We start from the raw sequence: 24990 nt of genomic DNA on the forward strand, positions 1-24990 counted from the left end.
CTTAAGATTACACTTCCGCAACGCGGCCCTTAAGATGGCACACTTTCGCAACGTGGCCCTTAAGATGGTACACTTCCGCAACGCGGCCCTTAAGATGGTACACTTCCGCAACGCGGCCCTTAAGATTACACTTCCGCAACGCGGCCCTTAAGATGGTACACCCCTGTCTAACTTTTGCGGCTTACGATATTCCTGCGTGGAGCATAGACAATCAAAGAACCCTGTCTAACTTTCGCGGCTTACGAGGTTCCTGCGCGGAGCATAGACATTCTGAACTGACAACGGCTCGGACATTCTGCGCTGAAAACTACTGAGATAACTGAGATAGCTGCGCTGAGATAAATGTCCTGACTGCGCTGAGATAGCTGCGCTGAGGTAGCTGAGATAGCTGCGCTGAGGTAGCTGAGATAACTAGATAGCTGCTCTGAGATAGCTGAGATAACTAGATAGCTGCCCTGACTGTGCTGAGATAGCTGCCCTGACTGTGCTGAGATAGCTGCGCTGAGGTAGCTGCCCTGAGGTAGCTAAGATAACTGAGATAGCTGCGCTGAGATAACTGCGCAGAGGTAGCTGAGATAAATATCCTGACTACACTGAGAAGACCCAAATTCTACTTGAGGCTTTCCCCTCCGAAGCGTGGCTGAATTGCCACTAAAGCTCATTTTCTGCCGAAGCAGGTTTTCCAGCATTGTTAACCATTACTGATGTGCTGTAAATTTTCAAGAAAAATACAGATGGCAACATATACCCTACTCCCTCCCTCTCAGTAACATGTGCATGATTAAAATAAACATGTTATGTGTATGCTTGTGATTGGTGTTCCTACTTGTGATGCTAGCGACAGGGCTAGTATGAATCTATGGTCCCAAAGTATGTTACCCAAATTATGTTCCAAGCCCTAGCACGTATGCAGAAGGTGTGCAGCTTCGTATACTTAGTCAATTCATATTTTAGACCTAGGCACATATGCAGAAGGTGTGCAACTTCCAAGACATAATATCAAATTCCCAAATCCCTTCAAGAGATAATATAAATCGTGATTTTTCTCAAGTGGTAAAGTATAACATTTCCCAAATCCTAATCATGCTTTCATGCTTCGATAAAATGTTCTAAGATCATGTTTCATACTTACATGCTTTGGTGGAGTAACTTAACATCACGTTTCATTCATACTTACATGCTTCGATAAGACACCTTAAGATCATGTAGTGAGAAATTTCAGTTCTGCGAAGTACCTGGATCACCACTAGTTAGTGAGTTACCTTTGTTACATTACGGCTTAGACATTCTGTGCTGGGATGTAGAGTTCCTGTGTTGAAGACCAGCTTAGATATCCCAAAGCACCGCTTAGAAAATTATGCAGCGCAACTTTAGTAACTCTTCTTGCTTTCATTCCTGCGCAGCTTAATAATTTTACTTCATCTTGCTATTCCACTAATTCCTCCTTTTCCTTTGCTGTTGTATCTTTCTTCGCATGATCCTCGCATTCATCAACGAACAATCACAATTAGTTTTCAACTTTATAGCATATTCTCATATGAATAAGAAATAAATTTTAAATCATCATTCGTTTGGTCCTGTCCAGATTTAAGAGTTGAATTCCACCACAACAAGATATCAGCAATAACAACAATTACATTTCATTTACCCCAACCATGATCCATTTTCACAAGAAAATGCGCTGCAAATTCAATTGAATCCCAAGTTAAAAATTCACGATTTCATCAACTTACTAAGTACCCAAATAAGGTAAGAGATATTGGCACAATCCCAAATTCAGTTATTGAAATTCAAATGGCATATTCAACGAATAATATCAATATATTTGAACGAAAAAATCAACCCCAAAATCAGTAAAAAATTATTCATCATTATGATAGATTGATAGGGTGACTCTAAACGCGGCAATTGGTTTAATCCATGCTGCCATTTACTCAAGGCAGCTGCGCTGCCCTTCTGTGTATCTTCCAACCTGCGCTGCTCGAAACCCCGACCCTTACCCAATTGAAGGCTGAGTGGTTTATGCATGTAATAGCGCACATACTCATGAGTGTTAAAGAAGACAGCATTTCCAATAGATTCCCTGAAAAACGTTGCGCTCCCTCCACGAGAAATGCCCTGCGCAGCCCTGAATTTGTAAAGAAAAGTAGAGCAAAGTCAGTCTAAAAAACGAGACATGGATAACCCCAAAATCAGCAGATGCAATCCCCAATTAAAGCAAAATTAATCCTGAAATATCAGGATTTTTGAAACGGCAGAGCTGGAATCCCGTTGTGTTGAGAGAACCCTGTGCGGGGCTGAAATCCCCTAGCGTCAAAAAAAAGTCCTGCGCAGGCCCGTTCACCCAAAGCAGCTACGTTGCCCTTCGGATCCAAAAATTCCCTAAAAACAATGCAATATTTTTGATGCAGCGCTGCAAGCGAAATGAACTACCCTCTCCCTCCCTGCGCTGCTTCGGCGAGCTGATGAACTACCCTTCTCCCTCCTTGCTCTGCATCAGCGCACTGTCTTAGCGCAGATAAAGTACCCTCTCCCTCCTGACGTTGCATCAGCGCTGCAGCGAGCTTGATACCCCAAGAACTTCATGCCCTGAAAATAAGAAATTACTCCGTAATAGCAGGCGAGCTTCCTAAGACTCAGGTGTTGGAATAATTTATTATAATTCATGTACTTCCTGTGTTCTAAAACATTAGAGTAATTGATTAGTCTTGATGGTCCTAATCCCACAAAATCAATCCCAAAACCAAAGCAAAATCATAGTACTATCGCAAGATGTAAATCATCATAACCAACCAATAAACTCAAATTCAATCACCAAAATTCAGATAAGGCCCCACGAACATCAAAACCAAATTATAAGGAGTTAATTTAAATGCCCCATAATAACTCGTTTATGCACATAAAGACATATATCTCCACGGTCCTATCCCAACAATTGTAATGTTCAATTCCATAATTCAAAACAGCAATAAATCTAAGCTAATGATATTAAAATACCAAAGAATATCCAAATATCAAAATATCCTCAATCTTTAGACCAACATCAGAATACACATTGAAATTCTTTTCGTATTTCAACAGAGCCCTTACTCCACACCAATAGGCATTCACAAAAAGAAGTTTTCTTATGAGACAAGGAATAGTTTAATTCATGAGAAAAACATCAATAATCGCATTTCATATGCCCACATATAAGCATTTTCCAAAGAAAGAGCAACTGCAATAAGAGAATAATCGCATATACATCTTTGATTTTCATATATCCCTAACTGATTAAAAAAAGAGATTAAATTTCTGCTGTCAAATCCAGACCCCCCATCAAAGCATAGAAAGGTTGAGCATCAAGCAAAATTTCAAGAACGAAACCTTTAGAATAACCGCCTAATGTTCAATCTCCCATCGATTAAATCAACAATCGACTAAATAATCAATAGAAGACAAGCAATTGACTCATCAGAAAATCAATCACAGCGAAAAGAGATGAGAAACTTAGCTTCGCAATGTTCGTTCCTGATCTGAATCTTTACCAAATTGAACGGCGTCCCTGAATAGCTGATTGAGGGCTGCTCTGAGCAGAGGAGTTCCCGCTGTGGCAGAGAAATGAAGTTCCCGCTGTGGCAGAGGAGTGCCCGCCCGTCAGAGCAGAGAAGTTTCCGCCCGTCAGAGAAGAGAAGTTCCCGCTGGCAGAGAAATGAAGTTCCCGCTGTGGCAGAGGAGTGAAGTTCCCGCTGTGGCAGAGGAGTGCCCGCCCGTCAGAGCAGAGAAGTGCCCGTCGTGCGCGGCTCCTACACGGCGACAGTGGTATAGGCGGAGGCGGGCTGCAAGTTGTTGGAGTTCAGGCAGGCAAATCATAGCGGCGACGTTGTTTGCCATATCTTGGCAGAGAATGACGGTGCGGGGTTCTGGTAGGATAGCTGTTCGTCGAAGCCGGAAACAGGACGAATTTGGGGGGAATTTCTCGCATGGAGTTCAGAGAAGGTGGCGGTGCTTGCCGGAGTTTGATTGCCAAAATTTACGGGTGATTTGTTTTCTGAAAATTCCTTGATTGTGGCTGAGTACGCCATTTCTTGAACTGGATTGTTGTTCTTCTGAAACGGCGACAGAGCACCGGATTTCGGCGATTCCCTTAATTCTCAAAAGGCGTAGATCTTGCAGCCCTCAAACGCCGATGAAGCGGGTAATGATCCCCGCAAATTGAATCTCCACCAGTGATTTGCTGGGAAAACACAAGAAAACACGAAGAATCATCAGGATTTGCCATTATTTGTTCGAAATCGCTGGAAAATGCATATTTATTTAAGAAAAAATTGGGGGTTTTCCCCTCTGCCCCTGGTCCACGAGCTAATGATCGGCTCAGAGGATGAGAGCTCGGCGCGGCGGTGGTGACTTTTGTGCGGCAACGGTGTCTGCGCGGTGGTGATGTGTGGTTCGTGCGCGGTAGCGGCGCGCGGTCCCGTGCTTTCACGGAGGCCTGAACGGCAGCGCTTTGTCCCGATTCGAAGAGAATGACTGAATCGGCGGTGGCGAGATCGGGCAACAGATCCTCGACCGCTATGGAGAGCATCTCCCATGCCCGGCCGGAGGAGGGCGGCAATTCCCCGACTGCGGACGAATGGCGATTCGCTGGCTACGGAGGAGTGGCGATCCGCTGGCTGAGATTCATTCTCGGTGGAGGGAATCGACCAGATTCACGATAAACTCAGGAGTTCCAGGTCTGAAAATTTGGAGGACGATGCCCAAAAAGAGAAGAACCGTTGTTCCCGTATCGGAAATAACAGAATTCCACCGGATTAGAGACGGCCCCCCACAGATCTGGGAATCCTTCCACGTTTTTTCTTGTTATGAACAGTAACCATGACAAATGATGAACAATAATCTTAATTTCCCAATTTTCCCCCTTTTTTCCGATGAACAGTAATCCAGCTGCCATGAACAGTAATCCATCGATGAACGGTACCCGAAAAACAATGAATCTCACGCCTTAGCTCGATTTTCCCACAGACGGCGCCAGTTGGTGAAGCACGGAATCACCAACACCTAAACTAGAAATTAGAAAGCGATAAATGACACACGGATTTACGTGGTTCGGCCATCAAGACCTACGTCCACGAGAGGTTCTTCGTTGGTTTCACTATACTTTGAGAGAGAGTTACATATTACAAGTGTGTTGCTTGAATGAGTTCATTCCCTAGTTTTCCAATAGATGTGCTATTTATAGTTTGTGAGCAAACCCTAATTCTAAAAGCCCACTCATCTAGTCAATTGGGCCCAAAACTCAGTACAATGGTCTTATTCCCGAAGTTGAACTATCATACGTAGCTGCGCAGGAAAGACACTTTGGTGGCGCTGCTCTGACTGCGCAGCACTGCCGCGCTGCTTTGGTCTGCGCTGCTCTGCTCTGGTCCGGCTGTGCTGCTCTGGTTTGGTCTGCGCTGCTCTGGTCTGGCTGTGCAGCTCGGCTGCGCTGCTCTGGTTTGGCTGCACGGCTGCACGGGAAAGCTACTTGGCTGCGCAGGAAGGCACCTTGGCTGCGTGGGAAGGTTTCTGTGTGCAATCATTCTTCACTCCATCTACTTAGGTGGATTTCTTACTCTTTTATCTAAGATATCCGATCGTACCTGCGCTGTTAGTTTCTATAATAATAATAATAATAGTAATAATAAGGTAAAATAGGCTTAGATTGCTAAGCACAGCGCTGATGGGAATTATAGTCCTCATCACATGGATTCGTACTCAGCCTCGTTGTTGGTTGCTTTGAATTCACATCGGATTGATCGCTCAATGATGTCTCCTCTTGGTGATGAAAGGACGACTCCAAGTCCACTTCTCCGCACGTTGCTGGATCCATCAACATATAGTTTCCAAATTCCAGTTTGATCGGGTTCTTCCGTCAGACAGCATAACTCTTTGTCGGCCTGTATAGTAAGGTTAGGTGCAAAATCAACAACAAAATCGGCTAATACCTGAGATTTAAGTGCGGTTCGTGGCTTGAATGTGATGTCGTATTCACTCAACTCCACTGCCCACTTTGTCAGTCGACCGGATAGTTCTGGCTTACGGAGTATGGCCTTTAAGGGATATGTGGTAGCGACTATGATCGAATGACACTGGAAGTACGGACGTAACTGAAGGAATATTAAATTGAATTAATACTCGATTGCCCGATGATCGTTTCTTGGATTATTATTAATTCATCATACAACGATTAATTCCTAACATGCTCCTATGAATTTAACAGCTGCACACAGGTGTTAGGAAAACTTACTTGAGAATCGGATGCACAGATGGTTGATGATCGCGTCGAATGATTCAGACTCCAGCTCTGATCTTCTCGACTGTATCCCGCTCAATTCCCAACGTTGGATGGACAACGAGCTATGAGAACTCCCAAGACAGAAAAGCCAATCACGTTTTCTGCGCCCCCTCTCTGCTCTCAAAACCCTAATTTTTTGATCAGTGTATTTTCCTGAGAGCTGACAGCTGTATTTAATAGATAATTAAATACGTATGGGGCGCTGCAATCTTTGTGACTAGGCGACTTCTGCCCTACTTGGGCTAGGAGACATTGGGCCAGCCCAGGGACCAGATACGAGGAATAAAGATGGGCCTCAAATAAATTAATTTATCTATGGTCAGCCCAGACCATAATTAATTTATAAATATCAGTTCATTCCACTAGAGAACCGATACTGACTTACCCCTTTATTGCCGGTGATGAGTCGGGGCTTGTATTTAGACTTATTAAATCTCCGTATTTAAAATATCCGACATCCATTAATTAATTAGAGCTCTGACAGCTTAAATTAATTAATCTCTTAATAATTCCTTAAGCAGTACCACTCAATCTTTATTATTACGCCTGAACTTAATCAACCTGCAGGGTTTAGCGCAATAAACCTTATTGAGCTCCTTAAGGGGATGTCATTATCCTATACCGGATACGGGTACTAATACAGATAATCAAATATCATATATTAACCGCTATCACCCAAGATACAGAGTACTCGAGTTAGTATTTAACTCTCGCCCATAGTAAGTCAAAGTGATATACGAATTAACATATATATCTGAATACTTATTAGTATTAAGATTTATGAGTCACCGAGATCTTGATTCTTCACTTAAGTCAGATAGAAGAATACATCTCAACTGTTGGTCCTATCAATACGTAATGACGTACCAGTATAGACAAGTAGCCAAGACAAACTACTTCCATCTATACTGCAGCCTAAACCAATAACTTGTCCTTGAGTTATTTCGGCTGTGATCATATTATATCTCTTAAGGTTATTCCAATTATATGGTCTTCTGTGATCTACAACACACCATATAATCTACTTATACAGAGATAAAGAACATACATATGCAATCATGAACACAATCAGATAGGAGATAAGAAAAGTGAATAACAGGAATCATTGTATACAAGCATAAAGTTCTTGCTTTCTGTATACAAATCCAACAGTAACTTCCTTGCTGCATGGACCAATGCGAGGGACAACTTCTCTAGCTGGCTGTATCGGGTCTCTGCATCAAGTAGTGATTTGCTCATATAGTAGATTGGTGACTGCTTTCCATCTTCCTCTCTGACCAACACGGCACTGACGGCTGTATCGGAGACGACTAGATAGACCAACAAAGTCTCGTGGTCTTTCAGTTTTGTGAGTAAGGGCGGGCTAGTCAAGTATTGCTTGAGCTGCTTTAGCGCTTCCTCACATTCTTCTGTCCATTCAAACGTTCTTGACTTCCTCAAGGTGTTAAAGAAGAGGTGGCATTTTTCGGATGATCTTGAAATAAAGCGGCTTAATGCGGCTATCCTTCCTGTCAGTTTCTGGACGTCCTTTACGCAAGTCGGGGAAGGGATTCCCTGGATTGACTCAATCTGAGCCGGGTTTGCCTCTATTCCCCGCTGAGTAACCATGTAACCTAAGAAATTTCCTGCATTGACACCAAAAAAACATTTAGTAGGATTTATCTTCATATTGTATTTTCTAAGAATTTCAAATGTCTCCCTCAAGTGATCAATGTGGTCCTTCGCGTGGATGGACTTGACCAACATGTCGTCGATGTAGACTTCCATTGTTTGCCCCAGCGAACTCGCAAACATCCGATTGACCAGGCGCTGATAGGTTGCTCCTGCATTCTTCAATCCGAATGGCATATACTTGTAGCAATATAATGCTACGCTGGTCATGAAGGCCGTCTTCTCCTCATCATCAGGGTGCATCCGGATTTGATAGTATCCTGAATATGCGTCCATGAAACTCATCAGTTCATGGCCTGCTGTCGCATCCACTAGCATGTCGATGTGTGGCAGTGGGAACGAGTCTTTCAGGCATGCCTTATTGAGGTCAGTGAAATCAATGCATACCCGCCACTTATCATTCTTTTTCTTGACTACCACCACGTTTGCGAGCCATTTAGGATAGTGGACCTCCCGGATAAGTCCATTCTTGAGGAGCTTCGTGACTTCATCATTCACTATTTGATTCCTTTCTGGCGCAAACTTTCTCCATTTTTGCTTCCTTGGCGGGTAATCCGGGGTGACCTGCAACCTGTGAACAATAATATTAGGGTCAATCCCTGTCATGTCCTCATGGGACCAAGTGAAACAATCGTAATAATCAGATAGGAAGTTGATAAGCTTTTCTCTGAGCTCTGGTTCGAGTTGTGCTCCAATCCGGACTTTGTGGTCTGGAAAGCTCATATTAATTTGAACTTCGTTTATCTCCACCATCTCCTCCTCGATCAAGCTGCATGGTCTCTTCATTCGTGCAGCTCGATTATAGTGCTCTGTCTACTGATTCATGTCGTGAGTGTACTGCAGAGTATCATTCGGGTGTTTCCGTTCACCCATGGGCTTCGTTTGACGAACATGGTTGAGTGACTCAGGTGTCCTTCCTGGTGTAATTGATTGATTCGTCGTACACTCTTTATTCATCTTCGAACAAGACGGAGCTTCTTCTTGTAATTGCTATAAGGTCAGGCTTTTTGCTTTCATAGTGGTTTGATAGCACGCCCTGGAGTCCTTCTGCTCTCCCTTGATCTCCTTAATTCCCCACTTGGTTGGGAATCGTATGACTTGATGATAGGTGGATGTTACTGCCTCCATTTCGTGGATCCATGGACGGCCTAGGATGATGTTGTATGCAGACGGGGCGTCTACCACGAGAAACCTAGTGGATAGGTTGACTCCTTCTACTGTAGACGGGAAGATCGATCTCCCCTACAGTAGTCGTGCTCTCACCACTGAAGCCAACGAGCACGGCAACCTTCTTGATTAGTTTGGACTCGTCCAAACCCATCTCCCTGTATGCACTGTCAAATAGAATATTGGCAGAGCTACTATTGTCTATTAGCACACTCTTAGTTAGACAGTTAGCGATATAAATGGAAATAACTAAAGCATCATGATGAGGGTGTAGAAGCTTGTCTGATTCGGATGTTGCAAAACTGATTGTAAGAGTTGGATCTGTTGGTCCCGCTTTGTCTGAAGGCGGAACTCCTGATTTGCTTGATCTAGCCTGTCTGGTGTGCCTCTTGGCGGCTGAGTGAGTGACTCCGCTGACTTCGAAACCTCCGGATATCACGTTCATAGTTCTCTTATGATGTGGTGGGCCTGGCGGGGCATCGTCCCTGTGCTTTTCTTATCTTTCCCTCGCCTGTTGCAGGGTCTGTCTGCCTTTGTCGATCAAATGATCGGTGAGGTGCCCTTTTTTCAATAAGTTTGCCACCTTCAATCTGAGCGTGATGCATTCATCTGTGCGGTGACCGTGGTCATTATGGAAGTCAAACCATTTTGATCTGTCTCTTTGGTCGGGTGGAGCTCTCATTTTCTCCGACCAACTGACCTTATCGCCAAGGTTCATCAAAGCTGTTACAGCCTCCACGGGTGAAATGGACAAAAGGTATTTTGGGAGTTTCGCTCTTTCACGCGGGTGCATATTTAGTGTTTGATAGTAATATCTTCTCCCTTTGTTTCCTCTATGAGATGGCGTGTAGGGCTCAGCTCGTCTATCACGATTGTCATGACCAGACCTTCTGTCGACCCTATAGTCTCTTTTAGGTCTCTCTAGCGGAAAGACTCTCTGCATGTTGTACTGGTCCTCCTCCCATTTAGTTTGAGCCCAAGCCTGGATCAACACGTCTTCCATGGTCTTGCATGAATACTTGGTAAGGGTCTTGTACAAATCTGATCCTAGCAGAAGGCCCTTACGGAAGGCCGTGACAGCGGTTTGTTCGCTGCAGTTGGTGATTGATACTTTCGCTTTGTTGAAACGTCTGATGTAGTCCCGAATAGGTTCGCCATGCCTTTGGACAATAGCGTACAAATCTTCTGAGCTTTTTTCTAATTTCCTGCTGCTTGCATACTGTTGAACAAAAACATCTGTTAGTTGAGCAAAAGAACTAATTAAATTATTAGGAAGATTCGTATACCACTGGAGGGCCGGTCCTATTAGGCTAGACCGAACCCCTTACACATGCACGCCTCCCTCATGTCACGAGGAATAGCAACAGTGAACATTCTTTGACTGGTACTGAGCTATATGGTCGTCTGGGTTAGATGCGCCGTCAAACATCTTCATGTGTGGAAAGCTGAATTTCCTGGGCATCTCCACCAAAGCTATCTAATCCACGAAAGGAGAGTCGGCGTAACAACTCTCTGCACTTTTCTTTATCGGAGCCGGAACTCCTGGGATTCGTTGAATGATGGCCTTCATATCCGCCAACCTTCTAGCCAAGGTGGGATCCAAGTTCTGGTGGGTGCTGAGCATGCCACGTCGGCCCTAATCGCCAGAAGGTGGTTGATCTTGCGTGCTGCAATTCTGACCGATTAGAACTGCTCGCCTTGGTCCGTCCGGTTGACCCGTTGGGGCGTCACGCATGAGAGCATCTTCGTGTGGTCGTGTTGGCACTACATGCCCATGGGCGATATCGGTCTGGCCTATCGGGATAAACTGGTCCATTCCCCCAGTCGCTAGGTTGGCCTGGGTGAGGGCACCTGTGACGTTTGTCTCGGTTGTTCCGGGCGTCTGTGAAGGATTATTGGCCTCAACGAGATCGTTTCTTGGATATCTTAATTTTCCATACAACGATTAATTCCTAACACGCTCCTATGAATTTAAGTGCTGCACATAGGAGTTAGAATTACTTACTTGAAAACTGTATGCAAAGGCTGTCGATGATCGAGTTGAACGACTCTAGCTCTGACCTTCTGAACTGTATCCCGCTCAACTTTCACCGTTGGATGGACAACGAGCTATGAAAGTCCCAAGAGAGAATTCAGTCCTGCACGCTAGCGCCGCTCACCTGCTCTCAAAACCCTAATTTTTTTGTGTGTTTCCTGAGAGCAGACAGCTGTATTTAAATACAAAAAATACAGCGCTGGGGGCGCTATTTCTCTGCTGGACGAATTCTCCAGCTATGTGACAACCCGCTCTTTTAGCAGTATTTAATTTCAGTATTTCGTGTTTAGTTATCTATCTACCAGAAAATTAAGCACCTTATGTTTTCAGCTATGTATCTGAATTACGTATTTTGGAGACAGAGTCACTAAACTAGCAGTATGCATTTCTTTTACCGTCGCGTGTTTAAGACCGCGACGAGAATCTTTGAGTCGATGAACTATTAGTACTCAGTTATAACCAACTTAGCAAAGTTGTGTTATTTATCAAGATGGAGTTTATTTCATGATGTTACTAAGTCGTGAATTATTTCCGACTTTGAAGCTAATTAAATCTACGGATTTAATTTGAGTATTAAGATGACGAACGAATTAAATCTACGGATTTAATTTAGCAAGTATCGATTTTATCAGAAACGCGAAACCAGTATTTCTAATACCGAGAGAGAGCAACACTAAAGGATTTTTTTTATTAGATAGATCACATCACCGCCCACGCCACCCTATCCGCCATCTGCCAACGCCACAAGTAAGGAAAAGAAAGAAAAAAAGGGAGAAAAGAAAAGGTGGATAAGGTGCTGCAGCAATAGCCATTGGTTGGGCAGCCGAAAGGCCTCCCACGTCAAGACTGTAGCAACAGCTCTCCTCTCATTGGCTGGGCAGCTGAAAGGCCTCACATTAAGACTGCAGCAGCAACTCTTCCCATTGACCGGGCAATCGAAAGGCCTCACGCCATGCAGTACCAACCTATGCCCTCCCTTCGGCACTCAAGTGCACACCAGCCGAGCTCCCAGTATAAATTCACTCTTCAACCCTTGAGCTACCCCTTTCACCTTCCAACACTTAGGATCTTCAGCGACGACAGCAAGAAGTTTCATCTCTCTCGACGCCTTGCTCACGAAGGGGAGTAGAGCGAGATTCTTACTACCGCCTTGAACAAGTTTGCACCTCGACGCTCGAAAAGCGAGAGAGAAACCATCGTTCTTTACCAAACCAAAGCACGCGAGATATCAAGGTAACCTTCGACCTCTGTTGCTACTCCAATCGACATGCATCACGCTAGCAGAAATCATGTTTTATGGGCTGCAAACGAATAAACAAAAAGCATGTTAAGTCACGTTTTAGTGGAACATACAACTTGAACCTCGATGAACGACGAGAACTTTAGCTTTAAACGTAGACGGACGTAAATAATCACAGCATGCTCACAAGTCACATAGGTAGAGATTAAGGTCTGTATACGAGTGAGAATCGAGGCGAGATAAGGACGAGTCCAGCGGGGACGAGGCCAGCGGGGATGAGGCCAGCGGGGCCGAGTCGTCCAGTCCAGCGAAATCGCCTCGCCAGAGGAATGGCCAGAGGAATCACCTCACCAGAGGAATCACCTCGCCAGAGGAATCACCTCGCCAGAGGAATGGCCAGAGGAATCGCCAGAGGAATCACCTCGCCAGAGGAATGGCCAGAGGAATCACCTCGCCAGAGGAATCACTTCGCCACAGAGCTAACTCAGCCAGAGCTGACTTAGAGGCCAGAGCTGACCTCCAGAGCAGAAAGCGAAGAAGCAGAGCAGAGAGAGAGAGAGAGAGAGAGAGAGAGAGAGAAGAGAACTTAGGGTGTTTAAATCTTTATTATTTCCTTTCCCTTGCTCACGAAGGGAGACTATTATGTTTTACTAACAGTTTAGAACACCCTATGAGAACAAATCAATGTAGTTAATTACTTGACTTCATGGGATGGAACCTAGTTGGGTTAATTGGTTAATAAAAAGGAATATGAGCCATGCATAATTACATTACGCATCCTCATTTATTTTAGAATTTTCTCGGACTAAGACCTTACGTTATTTCTTTTCCGAATCAAGGTTGAACGCAAGAGTTTAAGGCTGTCGCAGCCCGAAAACCCGACACTAGTAATAGTGGGGTACGAGTATCGATACGACTATTTTTAAAGAATAAAAGATAAGAAGAACTAGGTGAACGTCATGCGGAAGCTCACGTAAAAGCATGCTAAGGAAAAACTTCATAAAACTAGCCCAAGGGTAAAATCGTCAACATTGTCATAACTTTTTAATTATTAGGAATTTCACGAACAAAAACAAAACGCGTATAGTTCATTTTTCATAAGGAAGCATAATTTGCAGAGTATCGCAGCAAAAGGCGAACCGATTATATGTATGAAGACACATAACCGTGAGTGTATTGCTTGATCTCAAAAGAAACTAAGTAATTCAAACATCAAGACTCTATTATCATAGAGGCAAAATAGTAATTTAATTTACATCATTTGAAACTCTCCCCCATCAGCACCAGTCCAATCTCACTCCCAGCTTAGCCTGCACATTTAGAAATATATGCAGGGCGTGAGTACATAATACTCAGTGGGCAAATGCCGAAAAACAAGAAAGATGCTCTTAGAGCTATAGGTTTGGAACTTGCCACATCTCAGCAACACACAGAAATAAATTAGCATTAAAAAGAATCTGTGCATGCAGTTTTCATAATCAACATCATAAATAAACGATAGCGCTATCAAAGTACTCATCATGCATGTACCACATCTACAACTCATCATTATCAAAGGTACTGAGAAGTAGGCCTCCCTCTCAAGTACCGTGACCGGCCGACCCGAAGACGGCTCGCAGTCACCTCTGTGCACAAAATCCCGCTTGTGGCAGGACCGAATTCGTCTCATCAGTAGAGGGTAACATACAGGTTCAACATCAAAAATTGGCAAGTCAAACAGTTCTCAAATATCATTTATCTCAAAACATTTGTTAATCTCATAACATCATTATATCATTAAATCATTTTAGAAAGCTCGGATAATATTTGTATACTCAAAATATTGCCCACCTGAAGTCCTTCGCTTATTCTGGAAAGAAATCAGGCAACTTACTTCTTCGTCTCGCTCGGGCCTTCATATGTCATCATCACATCGTCATCGTCATCGAAGGTTCATGTGATAAAACAAACCTTAGTCAGAAACTCAAATTCTAAATCCAATCTCTTCTTTACTCTAACTTCTCACTCAACATCTATTTACCCGTTAAAACTCAATCCCTAGGTATACTTGGCTTCTAAGGATTCACACGTCCAATTTTCGACTTAACTCTCAACTCGACTCAAACTTATAGCAAACAAGCACATAAACAAGTATAAACACTTAGGCATATTAAAACACACATAGACAAGTCGAAAACAAGCTTTACTCTGCACTGACTCAACTTTAAAACCTCCCCAGACTCTGTACAGACCTCTCCTGGGGTCGTAACTCATACCAAAAGAAACCTCTTCGAGTCTAGTTTCATTTAAAAAAAAGTAGGATCAAAAACTCCAAGTATTTTAGGAGATATTACTGTTTTACTACAGTCTACCATATTCGGCAGTTTTTAGCAACCGAAAAGTTTGATTTTTGAAAAATAGTAAACGTTGTCAAAACGGTCTGAAATTTTGTGGGTACTTAGCTAAGACACTCAGGTCTCAACCATAAAAATGTGGGTTCCATAATGCTAAGGAAATCTACTGGAAACGATGACTCTATTGGCTACTCACCGAACAATTCGGCAGAACGTAGCAGTTTTAGTTTTACATTTTATAAAAATAGCAAAAGAAGTCCAAATGATATGAAATTTTACCTGTGTGCTCAAGACTCTCAAATATACCTACCATAAAATTTTCAGGGCGTTTGGATATCAAGAACCCCTCGAAAACAGTAGGTCAGTGGGTCGTGAAAAACGACTCCGAAACATACACACAAGCAAACATGCTCAACTCAACATTTATACTAAGCAAACACATCAAAACTCATTTTAAGCACTTAAAGCACTTAAAAACATTCAAATACATCAAAATACTCGTAATACTCAATCTCGACTCTTTTCTTACATCATCCATTCAAATCTCATAGAAAACACTTCAACGAACATATCTAACAAATTCCTTTTCAATTTCATGCTCGAAATTTGTCGCAGCCCGATATAGCCAGTGATAGCGTATACCAAGTATCGTACGACTAATAAAAGAAATGGTGAAAGAAATAGAATTTATGTCTTGCTTTAGCGGAAGCATTTGCAACTATACTCTTTTTCAAGAAAGACTTTAAGACTAAATTAAATTACTCGCTTGGATAAAACACAATAAGCAGTTGAAACTTAGCAAGGGTTTGAGAAGTATTTTCCCTTATGGGATATTACAGACCAGTAATGTAAATAAGAGGTTCATCAGAGTTGTGCAGCGATGCATTACTATATGTGTGAAGACATATAGCAGGGAGTATAATATCTTATAGAGTCAAAGCAATAAGATAAGCATGAGACATAGAAAGACACTGTCAACTGACAATTCCAACAGCCTTCACCCATCCTCGCGCCAAGCCAGACCTGCACATTTAGAAATATATGCAGGGCTGAGTACCAAAAAGCACTCAGTGGACACATGCCGGAAATAAATTTAAATCTTGCTCTTAGAGCTATATGTCAATCTTGCCCTTTTCAATGCATCAACAGGATTTACATGAGATTTAAAATACCTGTTCACGTTTTTCTGTCATAAACTCATTTGCATCATCATAATACTATCATTAGTCTGCAGACATTATATTCACGGTATGTGCCAACTATGAGAACTCATATACATATATATACTAGGTGAAGAGAAGGAGGCCTCCTTCAAATCACCGTGACCGGCCGACTAGAGACGGCTCACGATCACCTCTGCGCACAAAACCTTTACTGTCATCTAGATCAGTCAAAGGCCGATATCTTGCATCATGATCATAATCATGTCTTTCATAGAGGCAACATACCATATCTCATTCTCATCAATAATATATATGGCAAGATGACAATTTTCATAATATGCATCAATAATGCTTCAACATGCTTCATTTTCATAATACTCATCAATAATGCTTCATCATGCTTTATTTTCATAATACTTTGCATTTGAACTCCTTATTATGGTAGCTTGCCATAATAGAGTTAGAATAAAGCCCACCTGTCTCAGGAGTCGATGACGTAACGCTCGGGGTCGTACTAACGCCGGCCGTCACTCGAACCTTTAGTGGCGCACGTGTTTAGATTGCCATGTGACAAAATAAACTCTAGTTAGAATCTCATCTAACTCATATCTCATACTTAAGCTTAAACTTTCATCATGTGCTTAATCTCATCTTATAACTTCTCCACTATTTACCCAACTGGACTTCCCAAAATAATCGGATATCTTATCCAATTAAAGGACTCTTAATCCTAGGCAAATAGCATTCAAAAATCACTTATTTCACATAATATGCATATAACTTATCTTAATAATCAAATGACTTAAAAGTCATTATATGAACTTGAAATCTTTTTCCTTGTGGGGAAAATCCCAAATATTCATATAAGCCTTGAAAAATATTTATAAAACTTTCTAGTAGCATTTTCATGCCATATCATGGTGTATAATTCCACCAAAACCCTTTAAAAATTTCTTAACACAAAATCAAAGTAAAATTTTCGGACCTTCCAGTTTAACATTCTGTTCTGTCTCGACTTTAATGAATAAACTGCTTTAACTCAGGAATCTCCTGGATTCGAGACTTATACCGATGAAAACCTCTTTGAGTCTAGTTTAGTTTAAAAAAAAATAGACTGAAAAACTCCAAGTGGTTTAAGAGATATGGGTGTTTTCCCACAGTCTACCAGATTCGGCAGTTTAGCACGACTGGAAGCTAGGATTTTTAAAAATTAGCAAACGTTGTCCAAAAGCTTTGAACATTTACATGAGTCTGTATAACACTTGTATCTTTCTACCATAAAAAGTTGGGAGGCTGAATATTTTTTAAAGTTACTGAAAAGTGTGACTCCACAGACTGCCCTTCAAAATTTCCGGTGGAAATGCGCAGTAAAAGTTTTCTATTTTAAAAAGGTAGTAAACCAAGTCCAAATGACTTGAAATTTTACCAGTGCTTACAAGACTCATATATGTACACACCATAAAATTTTGAAGATTTTTGGACGAGGGAAACCTCGTCGACTCAACAGTTACAGAACGTAAGAAATTTCCCGAAATGGTCGAATTTAACATATTACACATATCATCATAGATTCATGCTTTCACCAACATTCTCATGCATTTTCTTTCTAAGAACTTATCATGCTTTACTAATCATAACACATAGCCCTTTCAAGGGTTCTCAAGAAACATATCTCTTCCTTTCATGTATCTAACATGGAGAGGTGTATGAGCACATGAAGGTAGTGGAAAGTTGAAAGAATTCATCATGCTTTCTTATATCAAAAATTTCGAGAATCACTAGAGTGGAGAGGGAACTATCATGCTTCAATATACATCAATATACATGCTTATATATCAAGGAAAATATATATATAACATGAGAGGAGAATTGAGGTTGCTACCAACAAGATTAATGGAGGTGGAGTAGGGGATGATGCGTAAGCCTCTTGGAGCTTGTGCTTAAGATTGATGCACCCTTGAAGGCTTTAGTGTGTAGCTAGAACACTTTTGGCTTCCTTAATCCTTTCCAAAAATGGTGAAACAAGAAAGAAAAAGTGAGGTGGAGTGAGAGGGGAGGGGGCTGCCGAAGGAGAAGAAAAAGGGAGAGAAGGGAGCTTGCTTTGATGAGCTTTGATGAGATGATGTGATGGAGTGATTGCTTCACTTAATGCATATCTTGAATTAAATGGATGATAAATGGTGAGGATGTCATCCTCTTGATGGTGTAGGAGAGTGAGAAGAGAGAAGGAGAGAAGAAAGAAGAGAGAGAGCCGAGTATGAGGGGGGGGAGAGGGAGAGACTTGCATGTGCATGTGTGATCTTGGCTATTAATGCATGATCTTCCTTTACTACACTATCTTGTTAGTCAAAGATGGAGTAATGGTGGATATGTCATCCTATTAGGTGAATAGAGAAGGAGAAGAGAGGAGGAGGGAGGAGAGAGAACCGAGAGTGAGAGATATGAGAGAGAGATGTGTGAGCTTAAAGGGTGGGATTGTGTTGGCTAACTAGGTTAGCTATTTTAGTTAGGTTTTAATGTTGCATGTGTGCAACATTTATGGGGAGGAATGAAGTAATGAGGGAGAGAGAGAAGTGTGCGTGAGGGGAGGGAGAGAGGGAGAGACCGAGAGTGAGAGAGAGTGAGAGAGATTGAGAGAGAGTGAGAGAGATTGAGAGAGAGTCGAGAGTGAGAGAGAGTGAGAGAGATTGAGAGAGAGTCGAGAGTGAGAGAGATTGAGAGAGATTGAGAGATAGAAAAATGCATACACATATGCTTGACTACTTTACATCACTACTTTAGTGTGTAGGAATATATCCCGCGGAAATATATATTTATTTACGCGTGGGAAAAACTTATCTCAATTATGATATTATAATATCATAACAACAATGCATCAAAAATCATATGTGAATATTCTACCACGTAAAATATTAATATCACATAGATATCTCAATTAAAACATAGGGCGAAGATAGGCTTCTCCATAATAGGATTTATAAGGCCCGAGAAAATAATCTTGCGGCCTATTAGCTCTCAAAAATAATTCTTATCTCATTTATTCGCCCACGTGCATTATTCCTCTAGCTATTATTTAATAACTCAAATTAAATACGAGCTAGGGCATAAATAGCTTCTCAAAATACGGGGTGTTACATCCTTACCCCCTTAAAAAAATTTCGTCCCGAAATTTGAAATCTCACCTTCGGGAAACAATTCTGGATATTTCTCCTTCATTTTATCCTCCAATTCCCAAGTTGCTTCTTCTTGCCCGTGATGTCTCCATTGTATTTTGACCAGGGCAATCGACTTATTTCTCAACTGTTGGATCTTTCTATCCAACACAACTTCGGGTCTTTCTTCGTATTTCAGGTCTGGTTCGAGAGATATATCCTCTCGATGAATGACATGCTTCGGGTCAAACACGTATTTTCTCAATTGCGACACGTGAAAGACATTGTGAACATTCGCGAAATTTGGAGGTAACGCGAGTCTATAGGCAACAGGGCCTACTCTTCCAATATATCATATGGGCCTATAAATCTAGGCTTGAGCTTTCCTTTTATACCGAAGCGGTGAATCCCTCGAGAAGGGGAAACTTTCAAAAAGACTTTACTTCCCACTTCGAATTGAATCTCTGTGCGTCTAGTGTCTGCATAAGATTTTTGACGATCTTGTGCTTCTTTAATTCGTTGCCGAATTTGTCTCACAGTGGTGATCATCTCTTCCACTGCGTCAGGACCTAACACTTTTCTTTCTCCTACTTCATCCCAGTAAAGCGGAGATCTACATTTTCTTCCATAGAGGGCTTCATACGGTGCCATGTTAATAGTCGTTTGGAAACTATTATTGTAGGCAAATTCAATCAGGGGTAACACTTGTTCCCATTGAGCTCCTCTATCTAACACTACAGTCCGAATCATATCTTCCAAAACTTGTATAGTTCTTTCGGACTGCCCATCCGTCTGTGGATGAAAAGCTGTGCTAAAATTCAACTTAGTACCCAATTCTCTGTGTAAGCTCATCCAAAATCGTGAGGTGAATTTTGTATCTCTATCGGAGGTAATCGTCATTGGAACTCCGTGCAAACGTACTATTTCACGAATGTATATTTGAGCTAACTTTTCAGACCCATGCGTTACAGGAATTGGTATGAAATGAGCACTTTTTGTTAATCTATCTATGATCACCCAAACGGCGGTATTTCCTCTATTCGACTTTGGCAAAGCGGTGACAAAGTCCATAGCTATGTGGTCCCATTTCCACTTTGGAATTTCTAACGGTTGTAACTTGCCATAAGGTCGTTGGTGCAACGCCTTCACTTGCTGACAAGCTAAACATCGTTCTACAAATGAAGCTATGTCTCGCTTCATGCCTTCCCACCAAAATTTTGCTTTCAAGTCTTGGTACATCTTTGTACCTCCTGGATGTGCTGCGTAAGGCGGGTCATGAGCCTCACTCATGATTTCATTTCTTAATTTCTCATCATTGGGTACACAGATTCTTCCCTTAAACATCAATGCATTATCTGCTGCTTCTTGATATGAATCAAGCTTCTCGGTACGAATTTTCACCCGTAACCTTTCTAATTTCTCATCCTCTCTTTGCATACTAACAATTCTTGATCTTAAGTCGGGGGTAACACTGAGTGTCGCCATGATCAAATCTGTGGTTTGCGGTGGAAATACCACTTCCAACCTTAACCTTTCGAATTCTCTGACCAAGTCATTCTCCTTGGTTAGGATACATCCTAACTGGGCTCGTTCCATTCTGCTCAAGGCATCTGCCACGACGTTGGCCTTGCCTGGATGATAATTGATTCCACAATCATAGTCCTTGACTAATTCTAGCCATCTTCTTTGTCTCATATTCAGATCCTTTTGCTCAAAGAAATATTTGAGACTCTTATGGTCGGTGTAAATTTCACACCGTACTCCATAAAGGTGGTGTCTCCAAATTTTCAATGCGTGTACTACTGCTGCTAGCTCTAGGTCATGTGTCGGGTAATTTGCTTCATGTGGCCTAAGCTGTCGCGAGGCGTAAGCTATTACCTTTCCCTCTTGCATCAGTACACATCCTAGTCCTTTCTTTGATGCGTCTGTATAGATGGTATATTCTTTGTTTGCTTCTGGAACGGCTAGTACTGGGGCAGTAGTCAATCTCTTCTTCAATTCTTGAAAGCTTTGTTCACACTCGTTCGTCCACAAGAATTTGACTTCTTTCTTGAGCAGATGAGTTATAGGCTTGGCTATTTTGGAGAAATCTTGTATAAAACGACGGTAGTAGCCTGCTAATCCTAGAAAGCTACGAATTTCGTGAGGTGTCATTGGTGATCTCCATTCTTGCACTGCTTGAACTTTGGCAGGATCCACTTTGATTCCCGCAGCTGAAATGACGTGGCCTAAGAAATTGACTTCTCGTAGCCAAAACTCACATTTGCTATACTTAGCATAAAGCTTTTCAGCTCTTAGCTTCTCTAGCACTGTTCTAAGGTGCTCTTCATGATCCTTCTCATTCTTTGAGTAAATCAAGATGTCGTCTATGAATACCAACACGAATTGATCTAAGTATTCGTGAAACACTCGATTCATGAGATCCATGAATACGGCGGGGGCATTTGTTAATCCAAAAGGCATCACTATGAACTCATAGTGTCCGTATCTCGTGCGGAATGCTGTCTTTGGAATATCCTCAGGTCGTATCCTCAACTGGTGATATCCCGTCCTTAAATCTATCTTTGAGAAAGCGCGTGCTCCTCGAAGTTGATCAAACAAATCGTCTATACGTGGCAAAGGATACTTGTTCTTTAGGGTTACCTTGTTCAATTCCCGGTAATCGATGCACAATCTTAAACTCCCATCTTTCTTTTTGACAAAGAGGACCGGCGCTCCCCAAGGCGAAGCACTGGGTCGAACGAATCCCATGTCCAACAACTCTTGTAGTTGCAACTTCAGTTCTTGCAATTATGCGGGTGCCATCCTATATGGTGCTTTGGATATTGGTGCTGCTCCGGGTTCTAAATCGATCGTGAATTCTAATTGTCGGTTCGGGGGTAGACCTGGTAGAACGTCAGGGAAAACGTCTTGATACTCCCGCACTACAGGTACATCTTCAATCTTTATTTGTGCTTCCTCTTCTTGGTTCAAGTATACTAAATAGGCTGTCGCGCCCTTTTCTTTTAGTATCTTGTTCGCTTGCACTGCAGAGATGATAGGTGTCTTCTTCCATTTTCTATTGATGGCATAAAAACATGTGGGTTCCTCGCCTGGTGGCTGGAATGATATCCGTCTCTGCTCGCACTGTATCACCGCATGGTGTTCTGCTAACCAGTCCATTCCCAAAATGATGTCTGTGGTCCACATGCGCATAAGTCTCAATATCTTAGCCTTAAGCTTAAGAGGTCCTAATTCGAATTCCAAGTTAGGACACACATGTGTAACGGTGGTGAACTTCCCTAAGGGAGTGGCTACCCTTAAGTGTAACTGGGCTGGTTCTACATTCAACTCTAATGTATCCACACAGGTATGTGAGATGAAAGAATGTGATGCTCCTGTATCAAAGAGAATAACAATGGGTACACCTTTCAGTTCCCCAATACCTGTTAGGTTTCCTTGGTTCTTATCCTGATTCTTCTGATTGATAGCATACATCCTTTGATATTGCTGTGGTCTTCCTGCTTGCGGTGCAGGTAGCTGCTTATGAGGCTGATTTGGACGGCGAAAAGGTTGTTGCTGTAGTGGTTGAGGTAGAGGAAGAATTCCTTCCATTGCCCTGAGCTGTGGGGTTGGAAACTGATTGGGTCTTCCTCCACTCATCCCTTGCTGTCGGTTGGGGCACTGGCTCGAGTAATGCCCTGGTTTTCCACAAGTGAAACAATTCGGGTTTCCAGCTCTGCACACTCCTGTGTGTAACTTGTTGCACTTAGGACAAGGGGGTATCCCTTGGTGTCCGGGGTGTGACGTCGCTGGTCCACCATAAAAAGACTTATCGCCCTTCACGAAGGGAGGCTGAACATTCTGGCCTTGCCATGGCTTCTTGCCGTCATTTCTATGATTATCCCATTTGCGTTTTCCTTTCTGTCCTTGATTAGAGTAAGGAGTGTTTGATGCTTGCGTGTAATGGCATGATGGAGGCGTTGGTGCGTGTGTTGCTTTCTCCGGCTGCATTGCTAGCTCCATATCTAGAGCTCTGTTCAAGGCCTCGGCATAGGAAAGTGCCGTTTGACTTGCTAATACAACTCTTATCTCTTGCCTCAGTCCGGCGCAAAACAACTCGGACATCTTCTCATCCGTATCCACTCTATACGGTGCATAGCGGGCCAGATCGCAGAATAGTCGATCGTACTCCACTACAGTCTTATTTCCTTGCTTTAAGGTAGTAAACTCCATCTCTTTCTTTTTCCTATAGCTTCTGGGTATAAACTTTTCACACAGAGCAGTCTTAAAAAGCTCCCAAGTGAGTTCATCTAACTGCTCCGGGGCCATAGTTTTCTGCTTTGCTTCCCACCAATAGTCGGCGGTTCCTTTCAGCTGGTAAGACACGCACATAAGACGTTCTGCGTCGTTGCATCTCAAAAATCGAAAGATTCGTTCCATAGCACGAATCCATTCTTCCGTTTCGGCAGGGTCTCCCGTGCCTACGAAAGTCGGTGGGTTCTGTCTTAAGAAAAGTTCTTCCACTCTCCTATCTTGAGGTGGAGGCGGCGGCGTAGGTTCTCTGGGTTCTTCCTCATTCTCGGGTATATTTCTATTTACTCTTCGTGGAGGCATTATGACAATCTACAAGTTTGATCAAATATAAGTTCCTCTATGTGACAAGGCTTCTCATACTCTAATCTCATAGCTGAGTAATTTACAACATATAATATATCTCATATATGTATCATGCATCTCATGTATACACATATATATACATATAAAAATATACTTTCACATAGAGTATGCTTAATGCGTCAAAGTACTTTGCTTTCAATAATTGCTTTCAAATTGACAATTGCTTCATAACAATGCATCAAAACAAGTAATCTCATTACTCATTTCGTCAAAACTGGCCGCTTCGGCCCATCATATATATCTCGTGAAAATTGCCTCAACGAGGACTTCTTTTGTACAAAAGTGTATACTGTGATCTATAAACTGCTATATGTCAATACAAAGTACTACTCTGTTAAAGACCTAGCTACTGCATCATCACTGCGTCTATGTACAAGCAGCCCTACCACTGGGTACAGATACTATCCGTTACCCGTGTACTATAGGGGCCTAACAAAATAAGTACAAGCCCTGGCCTGGGATGGAAACTATCCATTACCAGCCAAAACTAAGGGCTATCTAAACAAAGCTACTATATACATATGCATCTCTACACAATACTATCATATCAGTACCATATCCACCCATGACCTCTACCGTCATCCCGGCTACCCTCGTTACTCCCATCCTCCGTAGCATCGTCACCGTCATCCTCTCGAGCGTCGCCCAATCGAGGCACATATGGCACACCGTCCTCACTGTCAGAGTCGGCACGGTGAAACGGGTCAAAAGAGGCTCTCTCTCGAAGCGGATCCCCTCGAGGAATGTCCGTCTCGAATGCCAGGCCCATGCTAGGAAGATCCAGGGGCTGTGAGACGAGAGTCCCAACAACCGGGACTGATCCTGCGTCGTCCTCCGGGTCTCTAGCCATCCCCTGGGGTCGTGAAGGCCCTGGTGCGAAAGGGTCAACATTAGTCATGGCAATCTCACCCTCTCCAACAGTAGGGAGGGGAGGAACAGGGAGGGTCTCACGAATGGGGCTCATCAACTGCTCATGAGTGTCGATGGCCTCAGTAGTGTCAATGGTCATCGGGGTGACATAGGATAAATATCCGAAGGTCGGGGAGTACATCCCGGGAGAAAACATGGGGTAGTCAGGGTCCAAGATAGCAGTAGGAGGAATCTCATCCTCGGGCAGAGTGCCCTGAGGAAGTGAAGAAATAGGGTCTGCAATCGGCTGGGAGCTAAGGAGATCTAGTCCCAAAGCCATCAAAGGATCCTCAGTCTCAGGAAGACCCTGAGGCTGACTCTCTGCCTCCCCCTCTCGGGTGTCACTCT

The 24990-nt window shown here is 42.8% G+C and overlaps 1 protein-coding gene and 2 long non-coding RNA genes across 3 annotated transcripts; all 3 read right to left on the minus strand.

The window, feature by feature from the left end:
- Nucleotides 1-542: 542 nt before the first annotated feature.
- LOC131002824 (uncharacterized) lies at nucleotides 543-5335 on the minus strand. The gene is made up of 3 exons (XR_009094430.1): nucleotides 2045-5335; nucleotides 1263-1480; nucleotides 543-665 (listed from the first exon to the last, which is right to left on the minus strand). It is a non-coding gene; the product is annotated as an uncharacterized LOC131002824 (long non-coding RNA).
- A 4312-nt stretch (nucleotides 5336-9647) lies between these two features.
- LOC131002804 (uncharacterized) lies at nucleotides 9648-10525 on the minus strand. Its single transcript, XM_057929270.1, has 2 exons — nucleotides 10480-10525; nucleotides 9648-10387 (listed from the first exon to the last, which is right to left on the minus strand). The coding sequence occupies exons 1-2, from the start codon at nucleotides 10523-10525 to the stop codon at nucleotides 9648-9650; spliced, it is 786 nt and encodes a 261-aa protein (XP_057785253.1).
- Nucleotides 10526-13443: 2918 nt separating this feature from the next.
- LOC131002830 (uncharacterized) lies at nucleotides 13444-14620 on the minus strand. The gene is made up of 2 exons (XR_009094433.1): nucleotides 14257-14620; nucleotides 13444-13736 (listed from the first exon to the last, which is right to left on the minus strand). It is a non-coding gene; the product is annotated as an uncharacterized LOC131002830 (long non-coding RNA).
- Between the last annotated feature and the right edge of the window lie 10370 nt (nucleotides 14621-24990).

Source organism: Salvia miltiorrhiza, unplaced genomic scaffold (assembly GCF_028751815.1).
Source record: "Salvia miltiorrhiza cultivar Shanhuang (shh) unplaced genomic scaffold, IMPLAD_Smil_shh fragScaff_scaffold_21, whole genome shotgun sequence".
Classification (NCBI taxonomy): Eukaryota; Viridiplantae; Streptophyta; class Magnoliopsida; order Lamiales; family Lamiaceae; genus Salvia; species Salvia miltiorrhiza.